Source organism: Diadema antillarum, unplaced genomic scaffold (assembly GCF_040938485.1).
Source record: "Diadema antillarum isolate AM-2024a unplaced genomic scaffold, OU_Dant_1.0 seq00000532_RagTag, whole genome shotgun sequence".
Classification (NCBI taxonomy): Eukaryota; Metazoa; Echinodermata; class Echinoidea; order Diadematoida; family Diadematidae; genus Diadema; species Diadema antillarum.
Window position 1 is genome coordinate 1,241,379 of NW_027271483.1, and position 14,226 is coordinate 1,255,604.

A 14,226-nucleotide genomic window follows, 5' to 3' on the forward strand; every position below is an offset into this window, starting at 1 on the left:
ATAGAAAAATATTGATTTTCTATTTTTAGTATATTCATTATGTAAATTAATGCAGGAAATTTGTATTTTCACTTGTAACTCCATTAAAAAGACTAAAGGATTGCTAAATTTTTGTTTGAGAATTCCTTAAGACACATCAAACAATTTCCTTGCAAAAATGTAGCACAATCAAAATCAATTTCCTTTGTTTTTTATTGTTTTTTAAATGTCTTATGTATTTTATCGTTTTTTTACCTTTTGTTTTTCATTGTTTTTTGGATCAAATTTTGTTGCAGGCACTTTTTCAAGCTGATCTACATTAGAATTGATTAATTTTGATGATTAAAAGTGAAAATAATCTAATTTATATTAATTTAACCAAAAAAAAAAAAAAACACACCACAATTTGCATTGGATTTGCACACGATATCGTGAATTTAAGCTGTTTTTGGGTTGACATGCATATGCAAATTATTACTTAACTTCGGAACGATGTACCCGGACGTCGCAAATTGGGTCTCAAAATATGCGGGAGACTTCAATGAAGATAGTCACGAAATGACGCGGCGCCATCTTTTCGCGTCGCGGAATCGTGGCGCGAAATGTCGAGGGGGGGGGTCAATTTGACCCCCCCCCCAGTTAAAATAGGGTTAAAAAGCTTTTCGTCACGTACCCAATACTTATCTGCAGAAGGGTAGGGGTGCATCTTGCCCAAGGCCGAATGCACTCCGCAAGAGTCCAACCCAAGAACTTTTTTTGAAAATCATAATCTTATACATTATGCCACGATCTTTCCATTCGACAGTCGTGCCTAATTATACTATGATGAGCAAGATCAACAAGACAGACACAGATTTAAGTGCTTACACTAGTCATGTCATCTGTTTTGTTTTGTGAGAACCCCCATTAATCTCACCTTGAACCGTGATGGTAAACGAGCACTGCGCAGTGTTGCCCGACCCGTCCACCGCCGTGCCAGTGACCGTTACGACACCGATGGTCATCAGGCCGGGAGAGTTGTCCGAAGAGACAGTCACTTGGCCGGAGTTGTCCTGGCCGAACGGTCCCAGCCAGGAGACGATGGTGGACGGCTGACCAGCGTCTGCCTCTGTCACTATGTCATCGGGGCAAGTGATGGTTGGTGCTTCTTCGTCTGTCAAAGATTCCATTATCATTCATCATTAAAACACAATTTCCTTTTGAGTACTAGTAAAAGGCCAATCCCATTCTGTCCATGTGGAAGAAGGAAAATGTGTTTTTATTCCATATCTTGATGAATATCTTGTGATGACGAATGCACTCACAAGGGAGTTTACGAAAACTAAAGAAGTGGTTTCTAAAAGTAATTCCGTCCTATGAACTAGTTTTAAATTATTAACAAAGCTTAGAGAATCATATATTGATAAGTTAACGATATCAACGTACTCAGTGGCGGGGGCTTGTCAGTGTCGTTGGTTTTGTGATACAAGTTAAAAAGCTTTTTTTTTCAGCGTGTTTAGTGTGAAACGATAGCACAATCATACATACATTCAACCCTGTGTGTGTATAGGCAAACTAACCTGTCACCTGAAGGCCGAAAGTGCAAGTTGCCACATTGCCAGCAGAGTCCGTTGCCGTGGCGACCACGCTGATGTTTCCCAGACTGTAGAGGCCGGGCTGGTGGGATGACGTGATGGTTGGGGATTCCCCGGAGTTGTCGGTGGCCGTAATGGACCAGGTGACAGTGGTGGTCACTGCCCCCTGGTCTGCCGGCTGTGTGATGTCCGACGGACAGGAGAGGGTAGGAGCCTGTGCGTCTGTGATGGGTGAAGCAAGCAAGGTAACAACATGGCGACATCACATTACTGCCGAAAAAAACTTCCTGGCTCATCATAAATAAATACTTGATCGTCAAACAAACAAACAAACAATTCGCTCGCTGCCATCGAAAATGTGAGTTACGTCATTTGCAAATAATGAGGTTACAGCAAATCAGCTCCGTATTTATTTAGTCACTAGTGATTGATTATCAATCACAGTAGACAACGTTTCGGTCAGGAAACAAAGAGCATATTGCAAGTCATATAGGAATAGGTACGAGTTTCTTCACTTTGTCTCCCTCTACAAATTGAATTTGATAAGATCGCAACTGCTGATCTGTAATTTAACAAACATGTCGGAAAAAAGGAACCAGTGGTACTTGAACCTGTCATCTACTGCTTTCCGGGCAGCGACACTACCACCAGGCTGTCCCTGGTTGCCAGCAGTGACACAATGAACATGGAACAAATACCCAAGCTCCGAAAAATTCCGTCAAATTTCGGAATTTCAGATCAGCAGTTGCGATCTTAACAAATATAATTTGTAAAGGGAGACAAAGTGAAGAAACTCGCACCTGAACCTTCAACCCTCAGAATAATATCTTTTTTTTTCTTTCACATGTAGGAATAGTTAGCATAATGAGAAACATTCGTAGGCCGAAAATACTCCATGGCACACGTTATGACAGAGGCTGACAATACCTGACCACATCATTTCAGATACAGTGTGTTAAATACATCATCACTCGATTTTCCGTAAAATATCATATACCACTGGAGAAGGGCAAGGTAGTTTTTTTTTGGGGGGGGGGGGGGATGAAAGGTATTGGGAACAATGCAACGGATGAGTTGGTGGAGCTACAGTCTAGTGTACATTAAAAAATATCACAGTCGGACGTAATTAATCCCATGTTACATACCTGAAACTTCAACATTGAAAGTGCATTGGCCCGTGTTCCCGCTGGAGTCCGTGGCACTAGCGAACACGGTGTGTGAGCCGATGGCGAAGCTTCCGCCCGACGGAGGCAAGGAGGTCACGGTCGGAGTCTCGCCGGAGTTATCGTCCACGGTTACCGTCCACGTCACGATCGACGTCGGGGCGTCGGCATCCGTGTCCGCTTGGATGGTGTCCGGACACGTCAAGACCGGAGCTTCGTCGTCTATGTCAGATGAGAGTTGTTGGCAATCTTAGATTTGCTACACTTTTTCTTTTGCCTTATTTCCCCGATAAACGCTCGCTACCAAACATTGATAAAGAAACTCACAAAAACACAACACGGGTGCTCTTTGGTTATATTACCAGTTCACTTTTACTTCTTTTCATTAGAATGCATAACAATCAATACGATGTATAGATTACAATGGAAAAGAAACAACGGGTATGATATGGCATAAAAATGCAAGTTATTGAACGACGCATTGGATTTGATGATAGAAGATATAGTGTTAAGAAGGTCACAAAATCCTGACTGAATTCAAAATCGGAGATCAAATAACTTCGACAATTATTACAGGTACTTGGTTAATAAGCGCTTTTTTATAAACCTACCTTAAACCAGGACAAACAGCGGCACCTTGGAAAGCTTAAGCCGAAACGGCTCCTCGCAGCACGATTAAGTTTCAGTATGTATTTTCGTATGGTTAAAAAGAAAAACATTTTCTCTAATCGGTTTACTCATCGAAAGCAAAGTTTATTGCTTCCGACCACCCACCGAGGTGTATCGGATCGAGGTCCGATGGATCCGACTTGTGTAAGTCGACTATCAGGTCAGTGTCAGACATGTCGGGCAGTGATCCGATGAGGCAAGATGTCTGGCACTCACCTGATAGTCGACCAACCAAATCGGATTCATCAGACTGCGATCCGATACAGTTCGGTGGGTGGCCGGAAGCAACAATCTTTGCTTCCCACGAGTGTCCAATGAGAAAAAAAAAATACTGTGGAACGGGGTTATGAGACTGCCTTACCTTGCACTGTAACAGTAAAAGTGCATTGCCCCTCAAGACCCGCACTGTCCACGACTGTCACGGTGATCACGTGACTGCCGATGGCAAACTGCCCCTCCGCCGTGTCCGTGGAGATGCTCTCAACGGAGCCCGAGTTGTCGCTGCCCTGCGGATTCGTCCAGGAGACGGTAGCGAAGTCCTTGCCGGCATCGGTACCTGATGTGACGTCATTCGGGCAGATCGCCGTCGGAGGTTCGGCATCTAGTTTTGATAAAGGTCGAGGGCGGAATGAAATATTAGGAATGTTCCTTCAGGGATCCAACATGGCTTCATTTTGCTGTTGTTTATTTATTCAGCTTCCATTTCTCTTTTTGATCAGCCCAATTAACTCATTCATAAGGTCATCAGCATCATTGTTTTCCTAACATCAGCTACATAACCCCCCCCCCCCCCCGCCGGTTGGTTTGTTCCTTTGTTTATAAGTCTAAGTAAATGCAGTTGTTTTCATGATTTCCAGATTATAAGCTGATCATTGCTTCCTCTTTTCCCATACAAGTGACACCAAACAGAAGTGATTACCAAGATGATGCATCCTCCCATCCATTCTGCAAAGTTAAGAGAACACAGTATCCCACAGTGTGTTCACAATGTGTTCATATAGTTGACTTTGTGAAAACGCTCGAATTTAACAATGTGAAGATGATTTCAGACTGTGGTGTGATTTTTTTTTTCACAGAGAGTTCACATAGTAATGTTCTGTTTCCCGCTGTGAATTTATAGTTCAAAATGTGCATACAAAATGTTTAAAAGGTCGAATTTAGCGGTATGAAAAAAAAACACACACTGTGTTCAAACTGTGTTCACACTATGTTTAACATCGTGTTTCAAACTATGTGACACTGTGTTCATTCTAGCAGGGATTGCTCCTACTTTCTCTCCCTCTATCTCTATATCAGTTATTTTCTGAACTGATTCATGGCAGAAGAATACCCATTTTCTCCCCATAACTCACCTATCCTTTTCCATGCTATAGCGCTTAGAGACATGTTATGTAATAACGCGCTATATAAATGTTGTGAATTATTATTATTATCATCATCATTATTATTATTATTATCATTATTATTATTGTTATTATTATTATTATTATTATTATTATTATTATTATTATTATTATCACCTATCAGTCTTTAACAAAGACTATGCCACGTGGTTTTGCTGTCGAATTCTCCGTCTACCATAGTCACCATGGAAAGTTTTAACGGGTCACACCTCTATTCATCTAACTGTATTAATGACCGCGACACAAGGAAAACTATGCCTTTAGTGTTGCCATACTCGATGGCGAAAAATCGACTTACCAACAACAGTAACCGAGAAGGTACACTGAGCAGTGTTTCCCGCGGCATCGGTGGCCGTGGCGGTGATTGTCCGAGTGCCGATGGGCAGCTCGCCGGGCAGAAAGTCCGTCTCGACGGTGACCTGTGCAGAATTGTCCGTGGCCGTGGGGTTATTCCAAGATGCGATCCCGAAAGCCTCGCCGGGCTCCGTCTCCACGGTAACATCATCCGGACATGTGATGGTGGGAAGTTCAGTGTCTTGGCGACAGAAATGAGATGGTCGATTATACTTAGAAGTAATTCGTTGGAGATTACTAATACCCTTCCTTTGTCGATTGTAGCCTGCACCAAGACTCAAGCGAAAATGGTATAAAGTTGTAGATTTCCACCATGGCGCATTTCATTTACACTTACACTTTTGCATATCATATTGGACCTAGGCCTATACAATATGTAATTGTTTGGAGCAATATTTCCCATGCACATAAAAAAGGTGAAATTTTCGACTACTGAACATCATTTGAAGCAGGAAAAAGGATTAAGCTTCCGTGACATGAAAGAGATCAACGAGGCTACCAGCGGACCAGAAGCGTAACTTCAGTATTGAGAGATCGTGGACTTTATATCCACAGAGATATTACACTGCAAATGGCTCGTGCAATTTCACTGAGCCATGGCACGGTGAGTTTTCCAAAGGCGCTCTCTGATTCGTCGAAAGATAAATGGCCGTCGCCGTCGAATGTCAGACAACGCCAACGTTAAACAGTGTGAAAGTACCACCACACCCACATGTACGCACTCTTACAGTAGAAATACGCAAGTATACAAATACAACCTCTATTGAAGATTTTAGGCGGATACAAAGATGCACTCATAGGGCACTCTCCATGTTAACCTTTTACTTACCCGGTGGCGTCGTAGATTGCGGTAACGTTGTTGCAGGAGCGGAGGTTGTCGTGAGAACAGTTACATCCACACCAACTAAAGAATATCAGAGGAACGAAAAAAAAAATCAGATAAACTCTATACTCTAAATGTACATGTCGTTCTGCTTAATTCAATCTTTTAATCATAATGCAATATCATAAAGGGAGAATTGAAAATATCGGATCTCTCAAGATTCACCATCAGTGACTTCCAAAGTCGTCGACTCCAGGCCGAGATCGTCGAGGTCACCGTTATCGTCGGCCACGCGGATGATATCCTTGATGGCGATCTCCACCTGGCCCTGCACCTGCCTGATTCGGTCTGCAGCCGAACCGACCGTCGTCATCGCCTCCGTTGCTCCCGGGCTGGGGGTTGGTGGCGTGGGCACTGATATCAGCGTGATGGTGAAGTTGACGATGACACTGCCGGCTCTGAAAGTATGTGTTTATTGGTCGATTATGTATTATATATCTATTACCAGCAGGCCTACATATCTCCCTCTCTATCTCATTATCTATCTACCTATTTATTTCTCTAGATCTATTTATCTATCTATATATCTACATATATTTCTTTCTATACATCTTCCTATCTATGATATATATATATATATATATATGTTTCTTTCTCTCTATGTTTGTACCTATTATAAAAACTGCACCGTCGCCATGGAAGGTTGCTGGTCATGTTTACTGACTGACAAGGGTAGTATTACTCGCCCAGCTTTCTGACGTAGGTATGTCAGGTGCTTTTAAATTTTGCTAGAATAGTGAGAATAGTTGGAATTGTCTTAATATTCTTTTGTATCGTTTCGCTTTCTACTGTGACATCATGAAATGATATAACCTTTTTATCCGGCAACGACGGCACATGATGGATTTCATCCGAACTTTAAACATTCACAACTTGTAAATTCTGTCCAATTCTCCTCAAACTTTCGCCAATACTCAAGTATGTACTAGTACTCCACTACTATTTCTCCATTCAGTGAATCAATAGACCAGGGTTGCGTTTAGAGGTGAATTCCTCCTTTATATCGTATGCACAGTGAGTAGTTTAAGTTTAATCAATCAAAGTAGTTTGTACCTGAAACCATTAACGAGAGTTCCGTTGTAGACATCGCGAAGATCGCTATTGTAAAACACAGCATCCATCTGAACGAAAAGTGAGAGAGAACAAATGATATATAACTTTTTTACATTCTAATCTCCTTTGAAAGCAAATAAGAGAAACATGAATTAAGAGATACATTTCACTGTTTAGAAATCAATAATAATTTCAAATTGAGAACAATTATCGATGAAGCAACATGTGGAGTTCTCTATAATTTCTCTAGTTCAATGGCACTGAGGAAAAAAATCAATTAAACCGCAACAGAAATCATTTTTATTTTTTGGAAGGACTCCGCTTTATGTCACAAGCTTTCAAATACCAGTGTGTTTAAAGATGTTGGTGAATATATCCAAGTCAGCCTCGATTGCAAAAGTGAAAAGGCTGCAAAAAAAAAAAATCTGACTTGTATGAATAACTTCACATTACTACGAATTTCATAAATGATTTAATTGTACAATGTATATTCACTCTGTATTATTCTAAATGGCTTCCGAATACTCTAAGACCTGAAGCAGCATTTATATTCACGACATATATAATTGCGTTCCTGCTGCAACTCAAATTGAATGACAAAGGGGTGGGTGGAATGGAGGTGTGACAATGAGATCAAAAGATCGATAATTTGCTTGATGCAAACTGAAAATACTGGTGATTTTCGCAAATTTAGCATTTAGATTATTCATTCACACACAAATCCACACATACAAAAGAGGGTCGGTGGGGCTCAGGTCCCCCTCCCCACTTTTTTGAACCATAAAGGAATACATAAGTTGTCACCACTTTGCCCCCCCCCCCCCCCGCCCCCTCTTGAAGTGTTAGCGCGGTAAGGCTTTGATTTGCGCTGAAGACCTTTTGGTTTTGTTTTTTTGAAAAAAAATGGTTCCCGACGTTTTCATTAATGGTTTCATCATGGACAAACGGCAAATCCGACCAGTCATGTAATGGCATTTATCGTGTTTATAGTTATCATAGCTGCAAGCCACTGCCAAATTACAACTTTGATCGTAATCAAGAAAAGACACAAAAATTGTGAACACCAACTTACCGTATTTGTAAAATTTTGTGATAGTTCCATATACTGCGGCGAAAGGTCGTTATTGTATGCAGGAATAAACGCTCTATTGGAAAGACGCACAACGGCATCCAACTCTACACCAACTGTGGAGCAGAAATGACGATTTAAAAAAAAAATCTTCCAGTCAATAACATTCTAAAGGAATTCTTCTTGCCTTATGCATGATTTCTTTCCTTATATAAGGTCACGAAAGTAATATATATATATATACATATATATATATTTATATATATATATATATATATATATATATATATATATATATATATATATTGTTCTATGTGTTCTCAATCACCAGAGCATACTCATTTCGCTGCACACAATACTAGAAGCATTTAACATTATGTAAGGCACGGAATGCTCCATTTTCTTGACAGGTATATCAGGTACATGCATCTCCCCCAAATAAGTATTTCTATTGCAGATATAATTTTCTTCTGGTTATTTTTACTTTTATACGGGCCCAACGACGTGCGAAACTTTGAATTCACAACATAGCTTTAGAGGTGTGAATCTGAAATCAGAACAATTTAGCACTCTGTTTTCATAGTTGAATCAAAACTGCAATGATATGTATCACATGATTATATCATTTATTGATCATTACTAATTCAACGGTATGAAAATATGTATTTCGACAATCTACGTTGCGAGATTAATCACTGAACATTTGAAAACTTAATGGCTTTTTATCATACAGGGTGGGTAAATAAAAAAACGCACGCACACACACACACACACAAATGTAACTTCAAATTTCAAATCAAAGCCATTACCATTTTGTCAGGAACACTAATGAATATCAAATTTATAACAGAATATATTCTACCATCAGAATCAATGATTTTCATCCTCATTTTCATTCAAGTTACATGGACCAGTTTTCGCGATGTCGAGAGGAAGGCCGCCAAATTGAATACAACGATCAACACTCGACACAGTGCATTCTATAGGCCATTTATTTATTGGTAATTGTTGAATTAAACGGAAAGTGGTAAAGTGAAATGCTGATGCATCACTACAGTTAAATCATTGACAATAACATGCCGCGTCATTGTCGCTCACCAATCACTATTGCGCTGGCTCCCAAAGTCGCCTGGTTCGTCGGTTGCACTGTTTTGAATAAACAGACCAAAAGGCAATCATTATGTCGTGCAACACTGTGACATAACAATACAATGTAGTCGCCCAGTATATCTGGGTAAGTTTTTATGTATCTATACATTTCGTGACTTTGTTGATAGCACGTACCTCGCTGTATGTACGTACAAAATTATATTCTTGTATGCAAATACATATAAGATATACGTACTTCGATCCTCATTATTACCTCGCAATCTATAGCATTACAACTGCAGATGAAACAATCAACATCAACAACATAATTCTTTGTCACGTAATATCACTCAATTAAGTTATCAACTTCAATAGTGACAATCAATGAGTGTTTGTATAAGCTTTGCGAACACCAATGCAAACGAGCCCTTCGCAGCGGGACAGAGATGTTGCCAAAAATCAAATATCTTCTCAAACTAAACGTGTTTATACAAACATACTTTTTAATGTTATAAACTTAACTTTTATTTTCTTTATGTCAAATTTACCTTACAAAAATTGATGTACAGGACAAATATTCAAAGAAAGGCGACATGATGGATTAAAATGTAAAACACATACCAGTTGTCGATTGTATGATTGTGGCAGCAAATGGTCCTGGGTGAGATGAAGGAGAAGGAAAACATGCATCAATGAATACAAGTGATATAAGTGATGGAATCTAACATGCAAGAGGTCTGTTTAAAGTTCTTACATTAAACCTCATATCCATAAACCTCCACCTTTCAAACAAGCAAGCAAACAAACAAACAAACAAACAAACAACAAAAAACAAACAAACAAATAATAGGTATCATTTATTTTGCCTATGTTCTAAACCCGCTCCAATGCTCTGTGTCCATATGATTTTCAAATATTATTTGTGAAATTAGTCTTTGTAGTTATCGCTGCGAATAACACCTGAATGTACATGTACCTATATTCAAGCTAATGAAACCCCACCCCCCCCCCCCCCCCCACACACACACACGCACACACATACGCACCAGGGCTTGTTATACAACACCTCCATCTATTTCATAACCAGCAACAGGTTGCTGTTAGCTCATGACCAAATTGTATAAGTGTCTCTTTAAACTGCGATGAGCGAACGCCTTCTTTCCTGGTGGTGTGTGCTCAAGTGAATCGAGGGATAGCGGTATATTTGTCGCTCTGGTACACTCTCTAATCATCTGATTAACCTTAACACGACCAATGAGTCTTAGAGTCCACTAATACAGTACACTGCAACATTGCTTCTGGCCAGGATAGGGTTAAGCCTTAAACTATTAAAGTAGCCTTCGGAAGTGGGAATATAGACAGCCGCGAAGCTACATCTGTATAGTAAATTACTTCGGATTTTTAACAGGCCTAGAGTCACAGACATTGCTGTCAATTGTCACACGTAAACGAAGAAATTTGTTGGGAAAGTAATTGGATCACTGGGATGTAAAGCGTAACAACAAATCAAATACAGCATGCTAAGATAGCGCACGTTTTTTTCGACTGTCGAAGATCTAACGCGAAGAATGTCAGAATCGAGTCAAGATGCTGAACAGACTAATTTTAGTTAAAGAACAGATCGATAGATATTTTGGTGATCGTTTCGAAAATAAATGCTGAATACAAAACCTAGCATTGGCTCTCCATGGGTTAGAGAGTTATGCACAACATAAATGACGTACCTAAACGGTTATTATTACATCTATATGATTCATGTTTCACTTTATCAGTAGATCTTACCACTCGTCATCAGGTAATTGGGAGACTCGCAGGTTATACATATTTTTTTCTTAACGCGATCCAAGTATAGGGCCTAAAATCATTAAAATAAAACTTTGATCCACACTTTCACCGACATCACAATGCAAGTTCAAAAACAGCTCTGATTTAAATTTGTTTGACTAGTAAGACAAAGTTCAACCTCAACCTCTCTGTAAATGTAGGCCTACATCGTTCGTCAAACCATGAAATGTAGCGCAATAATAGGGAAAAAGGCACAATGCATTTCTCTGTAAAATGCGCACATAAATAGTCTCTTTCCAGATCCACAACATTCAAAGCTTTATTGTTTCTGTTGAAGATGGCGTACTATGCTATCAAGTAACATAATTCTTCAGACATGCTTGATCCACTTTGTGTGAAGCACAAAGCGGACCACGTTTTTTTTTTTTTTTCCTGTATCTTTCCATTGTGCATAAATCACACACCACGGAGGCAAAAGGACGAACATTTAAAGCGAGGTTTTGTAGAAGGTCTGGGTGTAACCCGATGGTCGCATTTGATGAGACCTGAATAGTAATTGTTCGACCCCGAAACTCTGACGTCATTGTTATGGTTTGGACATTCCGCATTCCGTAAGTACGTCCAGTTTCTGCAAGTTCTTCAGGAATGCGTATATGATTGTGTATGTGTTTGTGTGTATCATATGTGTGGTAAGTCCAGCGTGAACAAGACAAGGCAAAAATAATGGCCATACGATTGAGCTGTTTGCGTTTTAATTCAAAACCTACGTCAGCAGTGCTCATTTTAGTAATCATTTTTTATCTGTTCCTGCAAGAAGAGGATACTAGGCACCCCATGTTAACAACGATTAAAAAAAACACACCTGATAATAGTTCTCTTCAATACCAAAGAAGAAAGACAGTAGTTTTGTAGAAAGTAAAGTAGATGTGAATGTTTGTACACGTAGTGGTAGCGTAGTTAAACGTCCTTTACGCCTTGTTTTGTAAGCATATTTATTTATATCTGTTATTTTCACATGTACATGTACGTTATTCTGTACATTATCACTTATATTTTTGTATTCATATATTGTAAATATGTTTGTACTCTCATACCCCGAGAGGGGGTCGATAGAGTCAATAAAATCTTACAAATCTTACAAATCTTACAAATCGTCGCTTCCAGTCTACGAACCATCCAACCTCAGATTTTCTTACTTCCAGAAGTGGAATATAAAACCCGTGTGCGTATGGATCATGACCACAAAAGGGCTTTTGATAAAATGTTTGAGAGCAAACGTATACAAAGATGTATAGAACTCAAATAAATACACACATTGCACACACAGACACAGACAAGCTTTGAAGAAAATTGACAGAAATATCCTAGCCTCAACTATAATAAATATTTGAATAACCTGTTGTTTGTGCACTTCAGTAAATTCGCCTTTTCTCTCTTGCTAGTTTTCTAGAATATGTCCTGCTGTATGTTTTGATTCCATACAGAGATATGCGAGTTTTCTCTACAATTCTGATGATTCATGATGTAGAGTTTTACTCTTGAGAGTAAGATCCATCATACTGTAGCTTTACTAATTCAATTCATATTATTGCGCCTAGCTGCCCACGATTATTATTGCAAAAGATTTTCCACATACACTGACATATAGAGTGCATAAATTGCTTTTCGTACAGATTAATACTTTAGTGCAGGGCACATGGGTATGTGTGCTTTGTTTTGTTATGTTTTGTTTCGTTTTGTTTTGTTCTTTAGAATTATCTGAATTTGGACGACCTCCACATGCGTTACATTAGCTATCAGAGAAAAGAAGAACTACTAAGAAATTGTCAGAGATATCGAATTCACGTCTTGAAGGAGTGGTATAGTATAACTTACAGTTGAACAGATAGTGACATTACTTTTTCCGACCGAAGAACGGTTAATATTGATATACGCATCATAATACATGTCACACTTAACTGAGGCCTCACGTAACATTTACATCAACAGGATATAATTCCTTATTTCAGTGGCAACGGGTTAAGAATAAAAATAGAGCAAAGTAATGAATTATGCAAACCAAATTGCGTCATCTCGATATATCACTTAAATATGTACAACTCATAAATTATGGGAGAGATTGCATGCTTTGTGTTAACAACATTGTTCAAAAGGATATTAAGTAGTGCACAAACTTTCTTCAGTGCATCTTAAATGAATAATTGGGTTTGTTACATGATTATCACATAGTGATGAACAAACGAACAAGAGAAACTAACTTCATACTAAAGTTTTCCAGCGATGTGAGGCAGATGAACAGAAGTTTGTTTGTTTGTTTGTTTGTTTATTTATTTGTTTGTTTAAATCCTCTGTATTCTAGCCTTCTCTTGTCGTGAACAGTATTGGTTAAAGAATATTTTAAGAATGTGTGAAGCTGAATTTATGCGAATGAGCTATTTTACCTTATGCCGAGATGAAAAGAGAGAGCAACTTACCAAAGAAGATGAGAATGAGGTAGATACCCGTTCCAATAATGAGCAATAATGAGAGAACCACCAGGGCTATAATTGCATTTATTGCCAATTTCCGAGTCCTATTCTCTTCCTTATCCTCTTTGATTTTATATTTTCTGTCTAGGACGGGGTCCTTTTTCCTCGTGAGCCCCATGTCGGTGGCGTCGACGCCCGCTCGGGGTCCGCCTGGCGCGTCCGGCAGTGCGTCGCTCTGCGCCCGGCGCTTCTTTGGCGCCGCGGCCGTCCGTGACTGATGGCGTGCGTTCCAATCCCCTCCTTCGCGGGCGCCGCGTCTGTCAAACAGTTCGGCGGGGTCCGCCCTCACTACGTGCTGCTTATTGCTATGTCGATTTTTCTTCCTGTCGAATTCCCAATTGGCACGGTACACCGGATCGTCGAATTCGCGAGCCCTGCGCGTCTCTCGCTGCGAAGTGGGGTAAAATGATGTGGCATGAAATCCATTGTGAACGGAGAAGACGGGTCCACCAGATGTGGGGTCTCCGTAATAATGTAGCATATTCTGAGAAAATATAATACACAGAGACAGATTGTTACATGAACAGAGAATACAAGCGTCACATTTATATACACTACGTACTACTATATTTTCTACTTCTATTGACACAACTACTACTTATTTTACTTCTGCCATTATACTATTGCTGCATTACTAGGCCTATGCTACTACTTCAGCCACCAAAAATTATACAACC

At 39.6% G+C, this 14,226-nt stretch overlaps 1 protein-coding gene across 1 annotated transcript in view; it reads right to left on the reverse strand.

The window, feature by feature from the left end:
* Positions 1-14,030, reverse strand: part of LOC139734550 (uncharacterized) — a 70,463-nt gene extending 56,433 nt beyond the window's left edge. The window contains exons 1-10 of the mRNA XM_071645324.1: positions 13,496-14,030; positions 8,151-8,263; positions 7,079-7,146; positions 6,191-6,423; positions 5,972-6,046; positions 5,087-5,323; positions 3,747-3,986; positions 2,699-2,938; positions 1,539-1,775; positions 896-1,132 (exon numbers count right to left, since the gene is read on the reverse strand). Coding sequence (XP_071501425.1) covers positions 896-1,132; positions 1,539-1,775; positions 2,699-2,938; positions 3,747-3,986; positions 5,087-5,323; positions 5,972-6,046; positions 6,191-6,423; positions 7,079-7,146; positions 8,151-8,263; positions 13,496-14,030 — 2,215 coding nt within the window. The remainder of the gene's footprint in view (positions 1-895; positions 1,133-1,538; positions 1,776-2,698; positions 2,939-3,746; positions 3,987-5,086; positions 5,324-5,971; positions 6,047-6,190; positions 6,424-7,078; positions 7,147-8,150; positions 8,264-13,495) is intronic.
* Positions 14,031-14,226: the final 196 nt, after the last annotated feature.